We start from the raw sequence: 25,644 nt of genomic DNA on the forward strand, positions 1-25,644 counted from the left end.
CCCTCCACGACAACTCACTCAACCAGCAGACGACATCAGCGCAACCAACAGATTTTGGCCAACGATATTGACCCTGTAGCATCCATTAACCATATTCAACACTCAAAACCCACCCGCGAATTCGCTCTGTGTCCGCTCGAATCACCATCATCTCATACAACCTTCCATGAGCCACGCGCCGCAACTGTCTCGGTCTCGGTCTCTGTGTCTGCCCCTCCCTCCATCATGGATCTAGGGGACTCATTCGGCGGCTCAGATGGACAGCCAGACGAGAAGCCACGACCTCTCCCTGCAGATCTTCCCACATCCCTCGACGACAGACGGCATGTGCCCAACGAGCATCTCATCACCGAGACAGAGATGTACGATGGCTGGCAAGGTCTGTCGCATACTTGCGCTTCTTGTATAACCCAACACGTCGCTGACGGCGCTGTAAAACAGGCCAGTCCCAGTTCCTCACCACACCAGCTCTAGCGAAACCTCTCAACTTCGGAAACCTGTCGCTCAACGACACCGACTATGAGAATGACATCACGAAAGGTCCCTCCGATAGCGATACGCGATTAATGGAAATGCTGGCCGCCCAGGCAGCGCACCAGGCAGCTCCTGCTTTCGAGAACGAAGACGAGGTCTTGAATAGCCAAACTCTGTCCGAGACAGAAAAGAAGGAGAAGCTTCAGAAAGCTCTCAACATGGCTGCGAGTAACGGCGATGTCGACAGGATTCGAAAGCTGCTCGGAGGAAGAGCAAAGGAGTACCTTGATCTGGATGCTGAAGATGAAGATGGAACACCACCACTTATATATGCCAGTTGCTTTGTACGTACTTTCCCTATAAGCCGAACATCCGTTGCTAACTTATAAACAGGGTCATGAACCTGTAGTTCAGGCATTGATTGATGCAGGCGCCGACGTCAACAAACAAGACCGCAATCAATGGACAGCTCTAATGTGGGCTATGACGAACCGACACAAGGGAATCGCGAAACTACTACTAGATAACAATGCCTCCTCCGACCAAAAAACCTCAACAGGACGAACGGCGTTTGATTTCGTACCTCCAGACAGCGAGATGTCATTTTACCTTCATGATGCTGGCTATAATATCGGCAATGCAGGAACCGATGATTTCTACCGCCCTGGTTTCTCTCAGGATCGATTCGAGGAAGAGATGGCAGAAAACGAGATGCGAAGACGGTTGATGATGGAAAGCGCTCGGGATCTTGAGGTCGATCTCGGGAATGTCGGCATGGATGACCAGCCAGAGGTATGGCTTAATCGCAGACGTGAAAAATGTTAAGGAACTAACCAATTTTGCAGCCTGTCGATGAATTCGAGGAAGAGCAACAAGAATTTGACTGGAACCGTTGTTTACATGACCAGATGTTCGTATTTCAGGAACATGAGCTGGAGCGCATACTAGATATCGTCATTACCAACATGACGCCGCAAAGATCGCCGTCGCAAAAGCCCGTCCCTGCCAATATGATTTTCCTCAGCGCACGATATGCGCATTATCACTCAAGCCCGGAACTTTTAGAGAGGCTTTTAGTGTCAGCTATGGACTACATCAATGATGTCGTTGAGAGGTGTCAGTGGGACATGACCATCCTGGCCTTCTGGATCTCAAATGCCACTCTTCTCCTTCACTACCTCAAGAAGGACCCAGGACTCTTTCATGCAACTGGCGAGTTCCAGGCCCAGCTTGCCGAGTTGATAAACGAGATCTTCATTCTTATCGTGCGAGATGCTGAGCGACGACTGGACAAGGTCTTGGATGTGGCTATGCTGGAACACGAGACGATCCCTGGATTTGAGGATATCACTTTTCAAAACGAGTGGAAACTGTTCAAGCGCAAGACTCAAGTCAAGGAAGAGCCGTTGGAGAAGCGCTTCCGACCACCATCACCAAAACAACGAGCAAAGCCGGCACCCCGAAATGTCACCTCCCTCCTCTCTTCCACCCTGTTTGTTCTCGACCTTTACGACATTCATTCGGTGATTACATCACAGATAATTTCCCAGCTTATTTACTGGATTGGAGCAGAGCTTTTCAACCGCATCATGTCGAATCGCAAGTATCTCGCCAGGACAAAAGCTATGCAGATTCGAATGAACATATCGATATTAGAAGACTGGGCACGGACGAATAACAGACAGGCAGAGCATTTTGAAGGAGGCGAGATGCGTCCCTCGGGCGAGACAACGCAAGACGCTGCAAGAAGGCATCTTGCTCCCGTGATTCAGCTGCTGCAGTGGCTTCAGTGTTTCTCATCTATCGACGGAGATGACATGGAAGCTCTTATAATCACACTCCAACAGCTTAAGCGGCTTAGTCCTCAACAGCTTATACACTCAGCAAACCACTACAGGGCAGAAGTGGGCGAGAAAGGTCTGCCCAAGAGTTGTATGAAATATCTTATTAATTTACAAAAAGAGGCGGCCCTCAAGCGAGAAAGACGGCGAAGTGGGATACCTTCACCACAAAAGTCGGGCCAGGACAGCACACCGGTGACACCGGTAAGGGGCCGGTCAAACGGGAACCACCTCGAGACTCCTGGAAGCGTGGCAAGCCCTGCTCAAGATGACGTGTCTGACGACGATGAAATGCCCGAGCATCTGTTGCTGGATCCCGCTTTGATGTTGCCCTTCGTCTTGCCTTCGGTCACCGACATGCTTGTGTCTTATGGCGCGGGAATTGGTGGAGTAAACCGTGAAAGAGAGCGAAAGTACATCCCCACGGTGCCACCGGAGTTTCTTGAGAAGCTAGAGGTGGCTGGCGGGACCAGGAAAGGACCCATGTTTGGAGAAGCGGATTGGGAAAACGAAGAAGTTTGAGGGAGTAACACTGTGGCTTTCATGGATGCATAACCGAGCATGTGCAATGCGAGACTCGGTGCGGGAGGTCCAATAACGAGACAGGATTCATTCGGAAGCCTTCTTGCATATGAAAGCAAGAGTGTTGCTGCAACGGCAGGAGGCATTACATGGCTGATGATGGCGAGGTTAAGCTAATGGTTTCTCGGTGCACCTGCGGACCTCGCTACGATATGCATGCTGCAAGGGACAGAGGCACCCAGCAGCAGATAAGCTTACCGATGTGTGGCGGCGGAAGTGGACGCAGGCGCGCACACGAGGCCAATTGTCTGGACGCGATGAGAGTCTTCCCGGGGTGGAAATTACCCAACAAACGGCCGACAAGACACATGTGACACGGAGCGGAAGAAAAGAGATGGTGTAGTCAAGTTGTAGGTCTAAGTTAACATGAGGTTGTACTGTATAGCTCGGCATATGGCGTACGGAGTCGTGCAGGCGGAAATTTGAAAATTTGTGATCTTTCTTCTCAATTCTTTGCTTCTCTTGGTGAGCTACTACTTACTGTACACTCATTGGCGGATCCATTATCAAGTCTCAGGTCTCAGGTCTCACCAGCCACCCTGAGCAAAACGATGATTGTTTTGACAGAGGCTAAGGGCAGGGCTTGTGGTCGCAAGTCAAACTTCAAGCTCGAAAAGCTTGGTGGGCCAAGACGTTTGTTGTAGCCCAGCCTAGCAAGGGTCGTGCATCCACTTCAGAACGAGGCGGCGTTGTTTTTGTGCTGCATGCACTCAACAGTTGGCACCGGGACTACTATCCTTAGAGGGAACTTATTTTCTCTTTTCCCCATTGTGCGTTTTTCACTGTGCCCTATTTTGAAGATACGAGATGTTCGTCACTATCTTCATCCAAGTTTCCATGTCAACGATGCTTTGACAGAAAGACGTGGCGGGCGGTGTTTTACCGCTACTTGATAATCATGCCTTCTCCCGCCTCTTCCTGCAACAGAAGAATGGAAAAAGAAAAGCCCCCACAAACCACGCAGTAAAGGGTTCAGCGTGGAGGGAAATGCAATTACTAGGGGTCGGGTTGCCCGATGAGCTGGTATCGACTGACCAGGGCATGGAGGCGGTGACACAACACACTCAACAGGCTTGACCTTCTTACAGACCATTCTATGGAATGAACGTGGACAAGGACGGATTACGGTACCGGGTAGCCGCTCTTCCGGCGTGACCTAACATAAGCCGGCCGGGACGGGGAACGGGAGGATGCAGTGGCTTCCGGTGTCATTGAGACTCCATATTGCGCGTTTATATCTCTCTCTTACTACAGAGTACTATAGGCATGCAGGCTGCCTAGAACCCTGTTTGAGTACCTAACCCTGCCCTGCCCTACTTTTGCTTCAGTAAAGGTCAGTTTTCTAGGGCATAGGTCCAAATCCTTGTTCCCCAGCTGAGCCCAAGAACCGAAGGATTGGTTGCTAGACTCGGAAGCGGACCTCGGGTAGATCATCCAAGGACCAGATAACGAACGCTGTGACAGATAGATTGGATCCTTTCAAGATTCGCGATGGTTTGAATATTGAAGGAGGGCTGAGACAGTTTTTCAGATCCCAGCCTCTTATTTTTTTTTATTTTTTTTTAACTTTGCTGTCAATTATTGGCATTCGTGTGTGAGGTCTTCATAAACAAGGGAACAGCAAAAAGCAAGGTTCAATCGACTGCGGATAATGGTGGTTCTGCTGTATGTAAGGGAGGCTAAGGTTCATCGATGGATCTTTAATAGTGTAAAGAGCTCGCATATTCGTACCAAATATCCAATTTTCAAGTGGAGATCTTGTAGTAAGTAGTCTTTTGACCCACACACACACACACAGAGCAGAATAAAGTAAACGAACGACTTGAATGACAAGCAACTTAGTCCAACACCATCTCGATAGTCTTGAGATGATTGTCAAATAACGGGGAAGAAATAGAGACGGCCGTTTTATCAATAGAACAAAGAAAGCATGAAAAAGTCCGTGCGAGTCTAAACCCAACATGTATTCTTTTTGGTCAACATGGACTTAGTCTTGGTGCAAAGTGACGAACTGATGATGATGATTCTTATCAACTTCCATGCTAGCGATGTTGTGGAGTTGAAATACAGCGCAGTGATAACCAATTAAGCCAGAAAAACAGAGTTTTATAGTCGGTTTGTTCTCGTGTAATGGAAATTGGTGGCAACAAACGTTTACTCTACAGAAGCACCGAGAGGGTTGCAGGAAAAAAAAAGGTGTCAGTGGCTTCTAAAAACGGCGATTGTAATTGCGCGGTTTAAATTCCCATGAATGGATTCTGCATCATACCAAAATTGGCAAGTTGTTGTTTAGGTTTCGGTCTCTCTCTGAGTCTCTCTGTTTGTTTTTGTTTGTTGTGTTTTTGTTGCGAGGGGAAGAGAAGAGAAGGGACCGAGACACTATTGGAATAGTGTATTCATGTTCCAGAATAATTGATGTTCAAGTCAAGGGATCGGGTCAAAGATGAGTGAGGCTGGGAAGGGTCGTTTGTGAGACCAAGATGGTCCAGTCCAGCTCTTGTCTTGGGTTGTATTGCCTCTCGGATAGTCAAGCCATGCCACAGCCAGTGCTGCAATGTGATGTGATAATGTGTGGTGGTTGTTTAATCGCGGGTACCTTGCAGACCCTGTTCTCGTTTGGGAGGCCTTTTTGCTAATCCTTGATGACTCTTGCTTGATGTTGGGAATACGTACGGATATCGATTGGATAAAAAATGATAGCTCACAGAAATGCAACTCTGCAAACTACCCAACCGAACTGTAGCGCAACATACGTAGCCCAAAAGAGGCTCGCCTCGAAAAGCTGAGAGGTGCCAACTTTCACAATTCAAAGCTGTCAGTGGTTCTAGTGGTTCCCTTAACTGGCGGCTCAAAAGAGAGGCCCACTTGATATACAGCGCAGACGGAGGGCATGTTGATTGTGGTGTTTCTTTGTCTTGGAGAACTAGTCGGTGGCTTTTTCGTATGGCATGTCTCGGTCATCCCTTGCGCCCGGAATGCAAACGCTTTTGCAAACTGATTTATTAACTAGCAAGATGTTGCAGTTGCAGTTGCAGCTTGATCGCGATGGAGACTCGTAAGGGAACAAGACGGGGAAGATCCCTGTAGAAAGCGACAACCTCCAAAGTTTAATGGCTTGTGCACCCTAGTCGAATTAGGTAGATCGTCAAGATCAAGGACCTTGGAACCGTTGAACTGTATTTGTATTGTGAAATTGAAAAGGCTGCCACCCTTTTCGTTATGTTAGGTGATGAATGCATCTTTCTTTCTGTTGGGTCTCTATGCTCTATGATCTGTGCTCGTTTCTGTATGGACGGATGTATTGACAGCATTTCTTTGTGCCCAAAGGTCTGAGAGGGAGGGTTACATTGGATGCATGCCATGCAATTCGCCAATCAATTTACTACCTACGCAATAAACTGCCCGAGTCTTTGTCCAGGTATGACTTCTCTGTCTCTCTGCCTAAACATGGAGAGAGTGATGTGTTGTATGTCGGTCACGCTCTCTCCCATGCATGTTTAAATTAAACAATTCAAGAAATGCCATCATGTGTGCGAATGGATCGCATCGTAAATGGTTAGTGCGCTGCAAAGAATGACGGTGTGCAATCGGTATCGAGCCATGGATACTCATGGTCATAGTAGAGTTTTTTTTCACCGTCTCTCAGCCTACCCATGCCACTCTGAAGTAGCGGAGCGGGTTCTTGCCGTAGCCAACGGAAAGAACGTGGAGCCTGTGGATGATGTGGCTGTCAATTGATGGACCGAAGCGAGAGAGACAGAAAAAAAAAGGTTGTTTACTTGCTTGTTGCGACATTGTTGATGAGTCGGTCTAACTGCCTAGTAGTTGAGCTGTACTGAATGTAGATGGTAGACTAACTACTGCTACCTTAGTAGTAATTATTATATGTATATCCCTTCTTCCACACACTCCTATTTTCCCATCTTTTTGGTCGTCTAATGATTTAATGCCTTCTTGTTGAGATTCATTTACTCACTCTGCCTCAACCGTTGTTTTTAGCCGGTTACGATAATATCACACGACACGATACAACACGATACGACACTGTCTCTCATAATCTGCTATACTTGGAAGTACGATTCAGTCTCGGTTTATGATTTTACGACTTTTCGCTACTGATCGATCCTTGGCTATTTCTCTGCATACCCGCAACTGAATCTTCGCCTTCAACTTGATATCAGCGAGATTGCGTTGTCTCAACCAGGTCTAAGACTCTTCATTCTACTCTTTGTCCAACGGCGACTGGGGATCCCAACTTCGACAAGATTCGAGTTCCAGTCGAAATTCAATTCGCATTATCAAGACTGGCGCTGTTTGAGTCTCGTTCTCCCTTGATGAAACTGGACCCGACTTGACTCGACGACCTGATCCGGATTCATTGGACTGGATACTCTCCCTTGAGGTTTTACCGTATTAGTCTACGCGCGTCTGCAGTATAATACCAACTCGTGGCCCTCTTCGACAATTCTTCTTCACCTGAATTTCTCGGTCCAAGTTTGCTGGCATCAGCATTGCTCCCTTGCATTTGCTGTTGCTGCTACTCACTTAACCAACCTGCTGGGGTCTCACTTACACCACAGGCCCACCACCTTTTTTTTCTTCGACAATAACCAGCCACTTCGGCGTTTGCTTCCAGGTTTTAACCAGTATTAAACTACTCATACCGTTGGTTTCTTTGTTGCGTTTGTACAAGCATCGTCATGTTGCCCTCAAAATTTGGTAGTATGCGGCAAAAGCAGCCTACCGAACGCCGTACCAGCCTACGACTTGACCCGAGCATTGTGGCTTTACGATACGAAAAGACTGCACCTGCAGAACCCCCCATTATGATCGTTTCACGAGACCCTTCTCGCCTCTCAAGACGCCCTTCATCATCATCAGCTTCTTCTCACAGCTCCCGCCACCGTCCCATCGTCATTGTTCCTCCGGGCATCGTTGCACCGCCTGCCGAGGAGCACCCAGCCCTCCGAGGCTCAAATCCAGCTTCATTTTCTTCTTCGCCGTCGCCAAGAACGTCTCCCGTTTCGGTAGAAGAGTGGAAGCGAGATTCCGGAGTTGCCAGAAACAAGTCTACTTCGACCATCCACGAGGAGGACGAGGACGACGACTACGAGGCAGTTGCCTACAAATCAAGGATTCCTGCAGTGGAGTCGAATGTGTCGTCCTTGATATCATCCATCATGTCGCAGCCTAGTACGACAGCTCAGCAAATGGACGATCCTTTTGTGGACGAGAATAGCATCTTTGAGCCACTAACATCGTCTTCGAGCGAGGCCTTGTGCCTCTTGTACAACGCTCATTGCATGACACCGCCTAGAGCGTCCCACTCTGATAATGCTTCACCCACGTCGCCATTCAGATCTACAGCTACATCTACGCCCGCAACACCTACTCGACCCAGCAGAGGATCAATTTCACCTATTTCTGCTGCTTTTGCTGAATATCTCCCTGTCAGCATGCCGTCATCCCCAACAGCAACAGCTCCTGTTCCCCAATCTTCCTGTCGATCAATTCCATCATCCCCTCGCTGTTCTACCTCTTCCTCATCTGCCCCCACAGCACCCTCGCGCTCCCGTTCAGGGTCGTCTCGATTCGGCTCATTTTCCCAGATGTTCGCTGCGCCGATCCAGATCCAGCCCTTGTGGCGGGGCCCTACGAGCGCTGGTGAAAGCTCAAGCTCAAATCCAAACTCAAATACTGGTAGAGGTGCTTTTCTCAGCACCTCCAGCACCCCTACAGCCAGCGCACAGTCCACTATCTCTGCCCCTGGCGCTACTGCGAGCGCTACCGCCAGCGCCCCAGCCACTGATGCCGCTTTGGCCAAGAACTTGGCTGGGTCTGAATTAGAGCAATCGCATCCATCAGGAAGTGGCCAGGGCTCCTCCCATTTTTGGAACAGGTCCCGCTCGACCTCCACAACCTCGAATAATAGCGCTAGCAATGCTACTTTGGCGGACACTTCATCTAATAACGATCTCCCGCTCCCCTTTGCCTTTGCCCCCCTCGACGTCTCCATCCCCTGCGAAAGCCTTCTTGACGATGCCTTTATGACTTCTGTTTCCTTTTCCAACCGTGGAAGCATCATGTTTGCGACTCAGGAAGCCGTCGCTATTGACAGCGCCATCAAGCATCATCAGCAAAACATGGCCTCGATTGATTCGTCCTCGTCAACCTCTACCTATTCATCTACAAACGTCGACACCCTCGCGACCGTAAACAATGACGAGTCCAACTCTGGCTGTGCCACCCCAACTCCTACTCCCTCCACGGCCGTTCCTCATGACCTGACTCCTACTCCCACCACTCCTACGACGCCAAAGTTTCAATCACAACCCCTTCCTCGACCCAGCGACGAGTCCAACGACATGAACAACTCCATCCAGGGGGCCGACGATGGCTCGGGTTCGGCTCAGGACCCGACATCAGGCCCCGACATTCGTGTCTTGGCCGCCGACGTGGAGAAGGAATCTCAAAAGGTGAGATCGCTCTATACTGTTGGCGATGGTTCCCGCGGTGAGCCTGGTAGGAGGCACTCGTATCACGAGCGTCTCGAGCCAACTCCCGAGGTCCCGTCCGAGGAGAATGAACTTGACCCGTATGATTTTCCTTGAATGTCCCAATTATCATCATCGCGGACAATGATTTATGCTAACCTGTCTTTACTCTAGTGTTCCAAGGCATCTTTCTCCGGTCTGGCAAATGCCCGCCTCTGGAAGTTCTTCTTCCCTCAGGTCTAGAGGAGGACTTGAAGATTGGGACGATCTCGAAGGCGCCCACGTTGACCGATATGGATTCATTACCATGCCACCGCAGCCGGGCTCAAGAATGGGCACGCCTTCAGAAACAAGGTCCGCGTCGGGGTCACCTAGGAAACGTAACATATTACAGAAGCGAGATACCCTATCATCCACCCTCAGTGGCAGTGGTCGGAGGACTCCAACAAGAAAAGTTTCTGCTAGATCGCTTAACACCCAACATTCCGAATTATCAGTATCGACATCGCTTCGCTCATCTAGATCGGTCATAAGGCAGGCCAGCAATCTACTACCACATAACCGCGACCGGCGATGGATGGACGAGGCTGGTGACATGCTCAACTCCGCGCCTAGCCTTCAGGATATTGTCGACGAGATCCAAGCCGAGAGGTTAACAGAAGTTATGAAGCGAAAAGAGTGGGAAAGGTCAGAAAAATGGAGGAGGATGGCCAAAGTCGTCCGCAAAGGCGGCGAAGGTGAGGGTGAGGGAATGAACTTTGAGTTCGATGCCCGAAACCCGAAACTTATCGAGAGGACCTGGAAGGGAATACCCGATCGATGGCGAGCAGCAGCATGGTGGTCTTTTATGACCACCAGTGCTAGGGAACATGGAGGGATTGCTTCCGAGGACAAAATTGTGATGGAATTCCACCGGCTCCAACTACGGAGTTCACCAGACGATGTACAGATCGATTTGGACGTGCCCAGAACCATCAGTCGCCATATTATGTTTCGACGTCGTTATCGAGGTGGTCAGCGATTACTGTTTCGAGTCCTTCATGCCATTTCTATCTATTACCCTGACACAGGCTACGTCCAAGGCATGGCATCTCTGGCGGCTACATTGCTCTGTTACTTTGATGAAGAGAAGAGCTTTGTGATGCTGGTGCGCATGTGGCAGTTGCGCGGGCTAGCAAGACTATATCGCCCGGGTTTTGAGGAACTCATGGAGGCCATGACCGACTTCAGCGCAAACTGGCTCAACAAAGAAGTGGCCAGTAAGCTAGTAAGTTTGAACCTCATGACATCTATAAATCAATTTGAAGCTGACGGTTCTAGGATGAATTATGTATCGACACTACTGCTTATGGTACTCGTTGGTACCTGACTCTTTTCAACCTCTCCGTTCCCTTTGCGGCCCAGCTGAGAATCTGGGACGTGTTTCTTTTGTTGGGAGATGGTTCTATTGCTGCGAGGCCTGATAGTCGAAGATCCGAGAACAAGCCTACTGCGTCGGGCGAATATGATATTTTGCATGCTACCAGTGCAGCATTGGCTCAAGCCCTGCGGGATGTCCTCTTGGGTGCGGAATTCGAGAATGCCATGAAGGCATTGACGTCGGCGATCCCCATAAAGGACGAGGACCTTTTGATGAAGGTGGTCAAGGCGGAATATAAACAACATCACAGCCGGAGGAAGACCTAGCACGCCTTTTTGCCATGACTCTGGTTTGATGAGGGCATTCTCCTTTGTCTTCTTTTTTGGCTTTGATTGCTCTTTGTACATGCGAAGCTGTATCATGATACCCTGCAGGGTGTTTTCTTGTTTTAGGTTGCGTTGCGTTGCTTTGCGTTGCTTTGCGTTGCGACATTGCTCGATACCCGTCTCTCATGCTGCGGCCTCTGAGAGACTACATGCCTAGACAAGGCCATTCTTTTCTATGTGTTGGTTCGCGAGAACGTCATGGATTCAGAAAAAAAGACGGAGCTACTCCCTTTCAGTGGGTTGATAACGTTTGGAGCCATGGAACCTAATCCTATATACCCCGTTCCTGGCACTACTTGTTTTGTTATCTTGCTTTAGAGGTTGCTCCGAGGAGGCTTGGGAGTGGTAGGGTTTTGATTAATTGCACTCTGTTGCACATGCATGAGGAGGACCAGGGAGATTATGAAAAGGACATACAGAGCACCTAGATGGAATGGAATGGGATGGGATAGGGTGGGACAGGAATTAGGGAAAACCAAAAGATAAGCGAGATACGAGTGCCATAACAGCCTCAAAGTTAATGTATATGCAATATTGTTTACAATGTCGGTTCGACTTGCTCATGTGAAACCCCCCATGTTTACTCCAAGATGGCGAGCTGTGGCTGGCTTGATGACTTTACTGATTCATCATGTCATATCATGCCATGTCATGCCTTGACCCCAGAGCTCATGGTACTGCGACGTCACCCTCGCCTTACAGTTCGAGATGGTAACATGGCGCTATACAAGTGCCCAGCTAAGAATCAGGGACAGGGACAGGGTTCAAATAAAGGTGTCTACAAGCCCAAATAGGTCGAACCTTTGTGATGACCTCAGCCGCAGTTTCTTTTCAGAACTGCCGATGTGTTCACCCCTCCCCACCAGTCAACAGATGACTCTCAAAGGTCTGTGTGCCTTTGGCCCCCTCCATCTTCATCTATATACCTAATCAGGATTGCCTCTCCTGGCTTTAACTTCCGACCCCTCTTCCTCCGGAGCTCCGTGCGGTGCGGGGGATCCGGAGGGGCGGGCGCCATCATGTCGGAAGCGGGCTCGGCGACGGAACTCAATTGTTAAGAAAGCAAAACGTGTATTATAGTTTTGCGTACGCTGATGAATGGGGAAGGGTTCAGGGTTTCTCTAGCTCGGTGTAGCTCGGTTAACCAGTTTGTGAGTGACCTTGCAGTTATCATTGCTACTATGAAAGATGTTGAGTTCAACCTCGATGTGACTGAGGGACTGCACTGCATAGGTTGTACACGATGCATCTATGCACATTAATTACCATGTCTGCGATAACGCGAGATGTTGGCTATTGCAACTATAACCACACACATCCAACAAAAGTCTTGTTATGCACAGTACCTTTTGTTGGTTGATTCTTCTTATCCTTCCATCTTATGCAGAGTCGATGCGCAGACGGCCGAGTTTTCCCTTTCAAGACAACCCAGACGCAAGCCACAATTCTCACTGACCTTTTCCCCTCTCTTTACACCGCTCCATGGTTGCAGTAAGATGAGGAGGCTTATGCACCGAACCCATTGGCTTTCTTACTCATCCACTTATACTCCTTCTCTTATGCAGTATTTGTTATTATTGTCCCCCTCTCACGCATTTACTCTTTTGGGGAAAACCATACAGAGTGTGGCTTGTTTTGTTTTTCGTATTCATTCGTTTTTCTCCTCTTGCGTGCTGGTGCCTCTCAGCCCCATTCGGTTTGATATCTTCGCTTGATACTTGATCTCAAGATGTGGCTGGTCTTGTTTTCGCGTTGCAGTAATCTACTGGTAATGGAATGTGTATTTTAGATCAACATTTCCTATAAGGGTTAGAGAGTTCAGTCAAGAGACATAAAGAACAAGAGCTCTGCCTTCGCTTGTGAGAAGAATACGAGGTGCCCTTCTGTTTTTGATGCGGTAATATGTATGACAGACACTTATTAGGATAAGCTACTTGATACTAGCGAAATGGCGTCTGGTAACCGCAACTTTATTATGGGGCGTTCCTGAATATAGATACCTGACAACACCTACAGTTGATCTGGAGGCTTTCAGTAGATCGAATTGGCTCAACTTCTTTCTAGCCGAGTTGTGCATAGGACGAAGCCACCAAAGCTGGTTGTCGTAGACAGACTGTTTGGGCATTCCTTGGGCAAGACAATAGTTTCATGCATCTAGCTCCCGTTCGTATTATGCTAGACTGCCTGTATGCCTACCACTCACTCACTCATTACTCATTCGCCATCGAATTCTCTTGAGAATGTTGGTTATGCATTGGCCGAAGCTGCGAAACTCCGTCTTGCTCGAATCTAAGCCCACTGGATATCTACAACCGTATGTGAACCGTCCCGAGTGCTCCAATATCCGTCGTGCCACGTAGCCAATCCATCAAGCCTAGGCCCGAGTCCCGGCCACTATTCAATGCTATTCCCTATACCCACTCAACCGACTCCTTTCGACAAAAACAATGACCATTTTTAAGAAACTCCGATTTTCCCCCAAGCCTGACGCTCTTCCCCATCTTCTAACCCGCGTCCAATATTGCCCAGCAGCACTTGTATAATAACTGCAATGCAGGAACAGCTGTGTTTCAGAAGTATCTAAATACTTGAAGCGAATCGTAGTGGTAGCGTGACAAATGCGATTTACTCGGATGAATCGTTCTCATTCCAGTTGTTGAGACAGACGACTCTTCCAAGCCGCAAAAAGTAATTGTACTCACTTTTGTTATTTGTGGGCTGTCGTTATGAGATAAATGACTGCCGCGCTTAGGCGTAAAAATGATATCGCTGTGTGGCGCACAAGCGCGATAATTGATCGACAAGAACGCGTCTAGGGGGTACGAACCCCCTATCTATCTCCTGCACTATCCCGCGACTTTGGTGTTTCTGTAATATTCTCCAACGTCTTTGAATCATCCGGGGAACGTTGTCTGTATTGAGACCCGCTCTCGTCGCCCGAGCGAGTAGGCCCAGGATATTGCCCGGCGGGCTGAGGCTCTTCTGAGAGAATTGCTGATACTGATTGTCTAGAATCGCTGTGTTCGTTGCCTGGTCGTTCTTGCTGCGACATAGGTGTTGGGACTGGTGACCTTCGTATCGGTGATCTTCGTATTGGCGACCTTCGGCGCAGAGGCCCGCCGAAACTCTCCCTTCGAGAACGCCCTGGCCCAGTAACTCTGAATGGCGACATGTCACTCCGTTGCCGAGAGTGGCCCTGACTTGGCCCACGATATGGCGCATTCGACGAGCTGCCTTGGTTAAAGGATGGTGGTGATCGATACTGTTGTTCGCTGCGTGTTGGGGAAAGGGCATGCCCGGTGGCTTTGCGCTTTCTGGGAGTTTCCCCTATTGATACAGAAGCTGCATTAGTTTACAGAGAATCTCGCTTTCTCTTGGTCTTTGACGAACCAGAAGGACTTCCGGGTCGATTCGAGCTACCACCAGCCTGCGTGTTAGGCGGTTGCCAATGATGAAAGTATATCGACGAACCCGCTTGTGGTTCATGCTGTTGTTGAGCTTGCTGCATATTCTGATGCATTGCATGGGCATGTGCGAGCTGCGGAACGTTGGGTATGTCGATGTGGCCTGGTTTGATCACCATAGGCCGTCCAATTATACCACTCACTGTCTGACCCCTGGGCCTCGATGGCGACGGTGGGTATGCGTATCCGGCCGCTTGCGTCGACGCAGAAGGAATGCCCTGCTGTTGGGTATGCGGCTGCGATTGAGATTCTCGTTGATGCTCTGGCGGCAGAGGCCATTGAGCAGAGGTTGTCTGAGCATGTGGAAGAACTTGGCCTGGTGGCATAAACTGTTGAGCCCATTCTAAAGCAGTGTGCGGTGGTAGACCTCCCGCGCCCATCCCCGCGAAAACCAATGGCACCATTGGGGGAGGGATACCCGCTTGAATGGATGTCCGCAGCATATCCATCTCAACCCTGCGTTGCTCCAGGCGTAGACTCTCTTGTCTTGTTCGTTCTTCTTCTTGTCTTGTTCTATCCTCTTCTGTCCTCGCCTGCAGCCAAAGCTTCATCGACTCTTCCGCTCCTTGCCATTGCTGAGGCGGAGCGGGCAGCTGGCCCCGATCCCTCTGTTGGTGAACGAGGGGCCCTAATGATGGTTGCTGCTGTGGCTGCTGCGGTAGTGGTTGTGGTGGGAGAGGTTGATGATGTGGAGGTGGAGGTGGAGGAACACCAACAGTTGTAGGCTGCTGGGGAGGAAGAGCCATGGCTGCCGGTGGCGGCAGGCCACGGTGAGGAGCCGACATGGGCTGTGATGGCGAAGTGTGCCCCCTATAAGCGACAGGTAGCGATTTAGTTGCCGGTTCTTGATATATCAAGGGGGGGGAGAGTCGACTAGTTGAAGGCGGAGTCGGAAGATCATGAACAGACTTGTAGCCGTAACTTGGTGGCTGCTTGACGGTAAGCATCGTTGTATGGTAGCTGGGCTACACCAGTGGGGACATTTGTGCGGCGAGTGCGTAGGGGCTTGGAAGTTAATAAGGAAGTAACTCCTGGGAGGTTGGGGTTTTGTTGTTGTTCACTTTTTCACAGGCAAGATGGTTCCAGCCAAACAAAGATAAGCAACGGCCCGAGGGAGATATACAATGTGGTTGCAGTTGCTAAAGAAAAGACATATGCAACATTGAAATGTTCAAAGACGGAACAAAAGCAGCAACAAGATTCAGAAAAGAAATGTTAAAATCTTTTTCGTATGTTCGCTCTTTAACGATGACGGCCCCAAGTTGGGATGCTATTTGAAGGAAGAAGGGAACAAGGATAAGATGGAGCAGAGGAAGTCTGAAAATGGGGAAGAATAGAAAGAAGTGCATACAATGTGGGTTGTGGACGTTGTATAAGACGACCAGAGACGACAACGGGCGGCGAGCTGGAGATGTCGGCCAGCCCCAGAGTGTGGCGGTCGAGGTGAGCGGGGCAAATGAAACCAGTTGACAAGCAGGGTCAAGCTCATTTGGAACCAGTCATGGATGGCTCTTCCATATATCTAGCACACATGGGGGGCACGCGTAGAAAAGAGCTGTCAACGATTGCGAGTTAGTGAGTTGAAGTTAGAAGTGGGGAAGGCTCAAGGCTGACAAGACAAGGTGAGAAGTTGATCTGTATAAGTGGATTGGGCTGAGATGAAAGATAGAACAAGCAAGGCTTGGTTCTACAAGGCGAATTGCGCCGGCAAGTTGGATCAGAAGATGGGAGAGATCCAAGCTTTGCTTTGCAGGGCTGGAATGGACGGTACAGCAAGTGAAAGGACAAGACCAATTCTAACGCAGGTACCAGCCAGCGCGGTCAAATGGAGTTGTCTTTGCCTTTCACAACCAACAGGTGCACGCCTATATGGTTATAAGGTTAATGCTCGAAGTCACCGAGTAGAGCTGGCCTTGGAATAGAAAGGAGTGTTGAGCAGGAGTCGTGATCTAGGACCCGTGCTATCTGCTTCGTCCTGTCCGTGACGGTGTTGGAGCTAGCTCGGCACTGATAACTCTGCGGCAACCAGAACGAGGGTAGCTTGCAGATAATATCAGGGAGCTATGACACAAGACCAACGGCTTCAGGAAGCAAGGTTATTATTTAATGAACGAATGGGGAACAAGAATAAAGAATAGAAAGAGGCAAAAGGTGGACAATGATCTTCGAGAGAAGATGTGAGAGAGAAAGAAAAGAGGAAAGAAGGTCTGAGCAGCTCGAGTGAGCATCACAACAAGTGGAGAGCGGAACGAGAGAGTGAGTGGTGGAAAGTGAAAGTGAAAGTACACGCACACGCACACACCCGCACACGCCCACCCGCCTGCTTATACGCACATCATCAAGCGCCGGCCGCCGAGACGTCCTTCTTCGGTCCGCATTTTGATGCATTGGAGTTGTGACTCCAGGATCAAAGACACTTGAAGTCATGGTGGAAACGCCTTGAACATGGAAACTGTCCCTGGTCAAACAGGGGTTGTCTAATCTAAAAGATTGATTAGGGATCACTGGAAACAAATCAGATAGCCACAGCAAGAGCTCTCGGACAGAAAGCTATGCCAGGTAACAGACTCGAACAGCCAAATTCGGCCAAGTTGGCCCGGCATTAGACACTTGAAGCAACGGCCAGAGCAGACATCGTACCAGGACGAAGGATGGATGTGCCCTGAATCATCTTACTAACGCAAGCCCCAGCATGGTAAGTTTAGGATGTCCATGAGAGAAGAGTGTATCAGAAGGAGATTTGACAGATTTGGGACGCCAACATGGTAGGGAAAAGACAAAACACTAAAGTCGTGGTCGGTACAGGGAGCAGGGGTCGGGGCAGGTGGCAGTGGCAGAGCAAAGAAGTGGCTGAGAGTAACTGGGGGATTAAGGGATTGCTACAAAGGTGAGAACCCAGACTGTCCCATTCGATGAGTCAAAGAGCCAACAAGAAGACAGGATGGAGGGTTCCGAAGAGGGTACGATACATACTAATGCACACACATGCTTTAGTGGTAAGGATAGATGAATGGAAGGATCATGAGAAGTGGGGATGAATCGGGAGTCAGGGAGGGGCGTGTATGATGGAGGCGTGTGCAGAAGGGGAGGGCATGATGTGCAAAAACGACATCGGCAGTATAAGATTCAATCGAAGCATGGCCAAGACTGTCGTTGTGTGGTGGTAACAATAGGAATGATGCGTCTCCCATTTAGATAACCACCTTCGCTTCTTGCTTCGTTCCTACTGTATGAACCTCATCAACTGAGGAAACCGTGTAGAAACCAATAAGAAAGAGAAAGAAAAAGAACAAATTGTCAAGACTGACCAACAAGAGCACCTGTGGACAAGGTTTTGTTTTGTTCTTGTACTTTACCCCAGGTTGTAGCTTTGAGGCTAATCACACGGGCGCCGAGGCAATCTGGCCGAGTTACTACTGCACGCCTTCAAGATACAGATACAGAACCTGACCAGTCGAGCCTCAGCCTCCAATTGATTCACGGGAGGGTAGGTGAGACATGGGTCTAGAATTCGGTAGTTAAATCAGCGGTAATTAGAAAGTCGTCAACAATACTTGGTGCTTACAGAGATGAACGGCTGAGAGTCCGAGGGTAGCCAGGATCCAGAAAGGGTAATAATGTGGACAAGCAACGACAACAACTACAACCACCACTTGTAAGTCAATAGCGTGTGTACCTAAATTGAAGCAGTTTAGTTTCTGGTAGGGTGTGAAGGACTAGGTTAAAATGGCGGCCAAGTTTTCCCTTGTCCCTCGTATTTCTTGCTTGTTGGCTGATGCCATCCATGGATTTTCTTTCTCGTTTTCTCAAATGCAATACTTTGAAAATGTCCAGCAAGCATCTCGGACGTCTGCAACGTCAAGCCTTTTAGTCGCGGCCGAAACCTGAATTGGACGATGCAGGCTGACTCGCTTAAAAAAAATATAGTAGTATATACCACGTATAATACGTGCTTTATCGACCGTGGGTTGGGTATCCTATTCTGAGACGTTAGTGGCCTGGGCCTTTTTGATGTACTCGTGTATCCCAGGGATGAATGCGACTCTCTATTTTCGAGGCACGGGAAGTGGATGGCATGGATTGGTTTCGCTCATCATCAACAAGCTGTTACACGGAGCGCGGTTTCTGTAGCCGGGTTTAAGAAGCTCTTGTTTTGTCGAGTACAAAGGCCAAGTCCCCATGGTTCGTGGTCTATTGTTTCGGGTGTGACGGGAATATCGCATGGAAGTAAACAACATAGGATAGGTGCAGTGCTTGTTGGCAAAATAAGTTGAAGAACAATGTTCGAGGTCAATTGAGAAACGGCAATCTTTGTTTGACTTGATTAGTTCACTGACTTCCTTGAGCATTGGCCTCGATTAGCTTCCTGCCTTTCCAACTCTTCCCTATCTATGTTCCTTCCTTTCGTACTTGCCATTTTGACTCACTTCTGTTCAGCAGGAATAGAACACTGGTAATCAACAGTTTAGGTCGGGAAAATTCCTCCCTAGTACCAAGGCAAGCCGTTAGTCCCCTGTCCTGTCTTACCTGTAGTATTACTGGGCTTGAGCTTGGGCCGAAGCGAGGAAGGTGCCCTTAACTTTAGTTCACGAACAAGTTCGTTCAGCCGCTCTTTCCGTCCTCTTGTGGCGTCGAGTTTACAAGCGGTGCGGCCTGAGATACCCTACCTCGATCTCTCTTCAACTTAATAGGCGATGCTCGTGCAGTATGGTATGTAGCCTTGCTCTTGCTCTTGCTCTTACTTGGACTTAATATTATCACCTCCCTTGGTGTCGCGGCTCCGCGTTTCATCTTCGCAAATCTCCATCCTGCCCACTTTACCGAAGTTGCAGGACGGATTTTTCTACTACTAAACATCGACGACACGTATGCACCGGGGGAGATTGGCAAAATTGAAGCGCGGTTAGACGCTTCCTGAATCACTCGATACAAGGTACATGTACAAGAGACGCCAGATATTCACGATCCGTCATGACAAACTCAGCATGTCAGCATCATGCTTCGTCATTATTCAACGATCCCAAACAACTACACATCCATCCCCTTAAGATATTACCGCAACACAATGTCGCAGAGGACACATGGCCTCATGTGCCATGTTCAGGTGTAAGCAATGATGTCCAGGTTCGGTCATGATGCATTGGCGGATTACTAGCAACTCTCCCTCAATCCCTCTAATCTAACGTTGGATGGCAGCCTCAAGCCCTTCTTCAAGACCTCGAAGCACGCCTAGAAACAATCCAGATTAGCTAGCGTCGCCCGATGCTCGTTAGCAGATGGGAGCCTTGCCTAAATCAGTTCGCGAACCTATCGCCCCGTAACCACTATCGCAAAGTCTTCATCGAAAGCACCATGCACACATGCATTGCCAGTGGCGGTAGCGATTGCGAAGACTATAACGTTCATGCACGACCATAGTCAAAAAGGCACTATTCTCGGCTATCTGGCGAGGAGAATGGTTACACAAATGTGAGAATCACGACTTGAACCTCAAAGAACGACCAACATCTTTCTTTTGGAACCACCTGGAGCTTTGTCTACCAGGCTGGCAGGCACACCCTAGACGAAACTTGAAGAGCTTCCATAGGTAGGTAGGCTTTGCAATTATTCATCGTCATCGCTAAGCGAAGATGAGCAAGCTACATGGCAAGCTAGCAAGCACAGCCAACGGTACCCCACCATTCAGGCAAGGCCCCACCTCTCAAAAAAAAAACCGTTGCCACTCTCGGGGCACTCTCGCCGTTTGAATTCTCGACCTGGCCGACTACTGGACAAGCGCCACAGTCAGGACAAGGTTCTTACTTTATGTACTAAGTATGCGGGCGGCATGAATGATAGACAGACGTTTCGATTCGCTTTTCAAGAGCTGCATACATACATTATTCCACGTGTCTGCTATCGAATTTGACAATCAAATCTGAAGCCGCCTACAATCTTGAGAACAGCATATGCCTACCTAGAGATTGCAAGGGACCTGACTACTCTGATAGTACCTACGGAGAGTTTGAACTTGAGCAAATCAATGGCCAAACACTAAATCGCCAGCGAGAAAATAGCTGACTCAACTATATACACTTGTGAATTTGAGTCAGTTTCGTGTAGAGACATGCCAGGCTCTCTGAGATTCAGTCCCTTACAGTACCTTTAGTGAACAGCTTTAACTAGTATTGGGCTGTACAAGGGACCGATGCGAAAAGATACAAGTTCCATGCTGGGAACAAGTTGATCACATTTCCCATGACCTGACTTCTGTCGCAGGACATTCACAACCAATGATACTCGGACATATAGACAAACCAAGATAAGCCGATGTATGTAGCAGTATCACATCTATGCGCTCACTTATAGTTAGAGGACTGTCGGTTGAGGATTGTTTGGGGCTCGTCTAGGTTGAGCCAGAAACTCGAAGCCTCCCAGTGTCACACCAAGAGGTTAATGGCGCCAAAATATCTACACATGTGTTACTGCAACACTCGATTGTTCTCTGCCTTACAGTGGTTCTGTTGTACGAAGGAGATCTGTGTTGTAGCTTTATTCATCGGTACGAGTCGCACATACGTGGACAAGAAGTACAATCAGGTCACCATAGTGCCTCAAACTGTCTTGATTTACCGAACTAGGTAATCGGCACGGAACCCTTGTCGGCCGTTCATAGTTAATCTGCCACTTCCTATCTGCCTATATACATACATACAGTTGTCCTTTCTGAGTCTCTGTTGGGCAGATTGGGATGTTGACCTCTAGAAGACAATGCTTGTATCTCCAAGAGAGCTACAATTCGGAAGGTGATATGATCATTGGGTTTAGGTCACGGAGAACAAATACGCAAATGAGTAACAGGTCCAAGACTAAGTAGGATATTTTTTTCTCTTATCCTGCCGTTGGTTAAAGTTTTCTTCCTAAGCCTTAACCACCTGCACTTGTCGATCTCATACCTACTCATTCAAATTAAAGAATTAGCGAGATGCTTATGTACGAGCAATCTGTCAGTGATGGTTATGGTTAGTAGACGCATCGCCAGAGCTTAGTGGTGGTTAATCAGGTGCTGTTCTTGAGTTGGAGGTGAGGATAAAGAAGGAAAGCAGTAGGTGTGTATATAGCAGATCTTCTCGCAGGCTTTCTACCAATCACCAATTATCACCGGTAGGCTTTCCCAGTTCCAAGGACTAGGGATCCTGGGACCCTGATAATTCTGATCCAATCAGAGCCGAGAAATGCTGGTCGAGTCCGAGACGTACCTGCCGGTTGGAAAGCCCCTGTTGAGAATGAACATCTGAAACGATGCTACCCTGTCCCTTGTCCCTTGTTCCTTGTTCCTGCCCATGTTGCTTTCCCTTGCCCTTCTACGACATTCCCCATTCCCCTCGTTTTTTGGAAGCTTGTCCGAACTGGCTAGACCAGGCAGGTACCCAAGTAGGTACAGAGTACTCTGTACTGTAGGCGTTCCTTCCATTTGTGAGCACATGCACAAATTTCCTTCATCCTTCCTTTCTTTTTCTTGAACCTCAGTCCACTCCTTCTTCTCCACCTCACTTCGCTTTTTACCTTGTCTGTCGCTTCAACCCTGACGATGCATCAACATCAACCTTGCTTGATTTGGCTGGTGGCTGCCCTGCTTTGCCTTGACCTTGACCTGCCACCTCATCACTCACTCCATATGAACCACATACATTACATTACATCAGCCACCAATGTGGAAACGAGATGAGACGAATTCATTCCGCAACTTCCGTCCAGTCCGTCTGTCTATCATGTCGAAAAAGCAATGGCCGAGGTGTTTTAACTTGTTCCACTCGTGCGTGGCCTTCCGTTAGCGTCATGCGACCCTCGACCTCGATTGGCCTCTGTTCTCTTGCCCTCTTGGCCCTTTGTGCGATAGAAGCAGCAGCTACAGCAACCAGCAGTTACCGCGCGCAACTAACCTTATCTTTGACGCAGAGATGAATGCATTCTAAATGAAACAAGCGTTTTTTCCTCCTCATCACACTAGCCACACACTCACATGCACACAGGGCACCTCCATAACAGAGCAGCTCAGCCGCAAATGTTGGCTTGACTTGAACCCCCCCCGCCATGCATGGTCAGATGCACTGATCCCCCTTGTGGTAGCATCGTGGATCTTCAGTATTCGCTCCCCCAGTCATAACACTTGGGTCAACCCCATGGAACATATTTTCCTTGCATTACGCCAGTTTATGACTCGGAGCTGTTCCTTGACCCAAGGGCGACTGCATCATCGTCACATGAAGTCGTGCTCTCGAAAATATACAGCCACCTACCACTCATTTCTCTATCTAGAGATATTCTCCGAAACCCTCTGCAGCTACCTTCATACGAGTCAACATAGTCGAGACTGTGCAGTCCGGAAAACTTGCCCGAAATTTGAGAACCTGCCTTTCCACCACAGTCATGGCTTAAACACTCCGTCATAGCAGCCTATTTTCCTTGCTCTATGCCCGACAACTCAATTTCGCAGATCATTTGCCAATCTCGGCTGCAACTCGACAGGGCTCGCTCAGGCACAGGTACATACATGGCCATGACCCAACTCGTGTAATTTGTCGCTGCTTTCGACGTTAGAAGTCCTTAGTCGTCTGTGAGCTGATGGATCGGCAACTAGTCTTTAAGCGATTCATCCCACCTTGTGGTCGGCCCAATCCGACTGTACCCTTGTCGGCGTTGGATCTAACTGTTCCGATCTTGGTGCGGGTCCGCCCGGTCTCGTCTCTGCTGGATGGAACTGATTCCAAGGATATGCTGCATCTTTTCCAACGTTCAATGAGCTAAGAGCCAACTAGTGTCAGATAATCATTCCCTGTCTTGTTCCCAGCACACTGTTTACCACATCAATCTCGGAGCAATGTCTCATTTATCGCATCAGGACGGATGGAGAATTCAGACAGGCCTGGCAGGGCCTGCGCAGGCAAACAAACACGCGTTCCATGGACTATGCTCATCAACACCCAAATCAGGATACGAAACTCGGCTTTGTTCAGCGGCAGCCTGCCGCTATTAGGGCTTCCCATCTGCTTCCCGAGATCCCTAAGTGAACGGCTAGTTGCACCAAGGCACCGTTACACTATGTATTTCATGGGTTTAGCTGACACCATCTCTATCGGTACGTATTTGCAGACACGATACCGATTACCAAAGCGGACCTCAAAGTCTCCCCTGTCACCGGGAATGTGCGAAACGCTCGCTCATGTACTATCGAATAGGTTGATGTGTAAATGATCCGATAACCCACATACCAACCGCGCATCCATCCTTCCTAACCCAGGATTGTTTGGCGATCAAGATCAGCAAAGTGACTACCCCTGCTAGCGCATCCATCCCATCTAGCATGTGTCTATCATCCGGAAATCACAAGCCCCAAGACACAAGGCAAGCAATTGTGACCAGCGAGTAAGAGTTAGCCTTAGAGGCTAAGCCAGAGATTGTCCGTCTCTATCCGTTCCTAATCAGTATCAGCTCGAGATGAGACGCAGCCCTGTCAAAGTTGGTCCAGCCACGTCCGCGCCTACATCGGGCAGGGCCAGTTGCTACAATTCTAAATGTCCCAGGCTAGCTAGGTCAATGAAAAGTAAGAGTCAGTTTATGTCAGTGCTTTTTTGTTCACTCGTATTTCGGCTCAGCCGATGATCGTCTCTTATACTCTATACTATCGTAAACCATAAACCATAAAACCAAAACGATTGCAGGGAATATCATTTAGAGGTTTCAGCTATTGCCTCTACCACATCGTCCTAGTGGTCCAAAGAGAAAGAATGAATGCAGAGAGGCATTTCCTGCTAAGCACATCTGTCCGCAAATGGCGTGTATTCTCTGTGCTTGGCTTTGCATTGTATGCTCTTGGGCTTCCAACTCCCACCCCTGTACAGGCTGAGTTTCACATCCAAATTGCGACAACTAGATACTGAGCTTGTGAGCAAGCATAATCATACATGCTCATGTTCGTTGGCCGATAACTTCAAAAGTGGAACAACCTGTTGGGCAGGGAAGTCGTCGAATAATGTAAACTATTCACTACATACATGCTTTCGTGAATGGATATTCATGGGAAATGCCCATGTAAGGTTCTCAGGATATTGTCCAAATCAGGCAACCAGCCGAACGGAACATCCCTCAGTGGGCTTATATGTCATTACCAGCTGAGAAATCTTTGCCCCTGCTCTTCTTTACGCGCGATCGAATCCTGGAGCCAAGTTTGCCGTCGACCAACCATTGAAGCCAGGGCCATGCCACTGATCGAGAACTGATCGGTCCGTCAGCTTACACGTCAATTTACCTTTCGCTCTTCCGCCTCATCGTTGCCACATAATGTGACAGTATGCAGGGTCAATATCCATCCCACCGTCTATATCGTCTATTTCGCTAGCCTAGCCCACGTCATCTGGAGTTTATGTACCGTACTTCGGAGACTCGTCTCATCTAAGTTAAGTCAATCTCGGACGCCAATGCCCTCGTTGTCACCAACGGCCGCTAGCGTACGCCTCCCATGTGGGTGGTTCCTTGCCTCCTTCGGTCGATCAAACCCCAATTGTAGATATGATCGTCAGGCTTCAAGTCGACTTCAACCCACCCTCATCGACATGGGGCTGTTGAGCGTCGGCGAACTCGCGCAAGCAGAGACCGAGAGGGAGAGAGTACGAAGACGAACGGGCGTAGGGCTTGCTTTGGGAGAGTTAGAGAAGACTTGAGTGAATAATTCTCTCAGTCACCAGGGAGCAGCGATAGCCTCTAAGCTATACATGGGATCAAAAGTCAAGTAAACTTCAACACGAGCCGTTGTCGTGTAGCTCAAGCTTACAAGCATACGTACACTTCCCCGTGGCTGTCTTCATTCTGAATTCATTGTCTTGATTCTTTTGGCGTGTCGTATCTCCAAGTCAGTGGACCACGCTATCTATGCTAAGTCCATCTCTACGAGAGGAGGGGAAAAAAGAATAAAAGCAAATAGGAGGTATCTTGCAAGCAGTCCCAAACGGCCTACCACATAACCTTTGACACCCCCCTTTCCTTGTCATGAATTGAATCGAAAAG

General features: G+C 48.8%; 4 protein-coding genes across 4 annotated transcripts; 3 read left to right on the forward strand and 1 right to left on the reverse strand.

Moving 5' to 3' along the window:
* Positions 1–225: 225 nt before the first annotated feature.
* Positions 226–2,993, forward strand: FGSG_12852 (uncharacterized protein; the record flags this gene model as incomplete). Its single annotated transcript, XM_011326308.1, has 4 exons — positions 226–379; positions 442–818; positions 868–1,266; positions 1,320–2,993. 4 exons carry the CDS (start codon positions 226–228, stop codon positions 2,835–2,837), a joined length of 2,448 nt encoding a protein of 815 aa, XP_011324610.1. The 3' UTR covers positions 2,838–2,993.
* Positions 2,994–8,506: 5,513 nt separating this feature from the next.
* Positions 8,507–9,508, forward strand: FGSG_12853 (uncharacterized protein; the record flags this gene model as incomplete). The annotated part of the gene is made up of 1 exon (XM_011326309.1): positions 8,507–9,508. One exon carries the CDS (start codon positions 8,507–8,509, stop codon positions 9,506–9,508), a length of 1,002 nt encoding a protein of 333 aa, XP_011324611.1.
* Positions 9,509–9,968: 460 nt separating this feature from the next.
* On the forward strand, positions 9,969–11,077 carry FGSG_12854 (uncharacterized protein; the record flags this gene model as incomplete). The annotated part of the gene is made up of 2 exons (XM_011326310.1): positions 9,969–10,658; positions 10,712–11,077. The coding sequence occupies 2 exons, from the start codon at positions 9,969–9,971 to the stop codon at positions 11,075–11,077; spliced, it is 1,056 nt and encodes a 351-aa protein (XP_011324612.1).
* Positions 11,078–13,967: 2,890 nt separating this feature from the next.
* On the reverse strand, positions 13,968–15,548 carry FGSG_05995 (uncharacterized protein; the record flags this gene model as incomplete). The annotated part of the gene is made up of 2 exons (XM_011326311.1): positions 13,968–14,464; positions 14,528–15,548. The coding sequence occupies 2 exons, from the start codon at positions 15,546–15,548 to the stop codon at positions 13,968–13,970; spliced, it is 1,518 nt and encodes a 505-aa protein (XP_011324613.1).
* Between the last annotated feature and the right edge of the window lie 10,096 nt (positions 15,549–25,644).

Source organism: Fusarium graminearum, chromosome 3 (genome assembly GCF_000240135.3).
Source record: "Fusarium graminearum PH-1 chromosome 3, whole genome shotgun sequence".
Lineage (NCBI taxonomy): Eukaryota > Fungi > Ascomycota > Sordariomycetes > Hypocreales > Nectriaceae > Fusarium > Fusarium graminearum.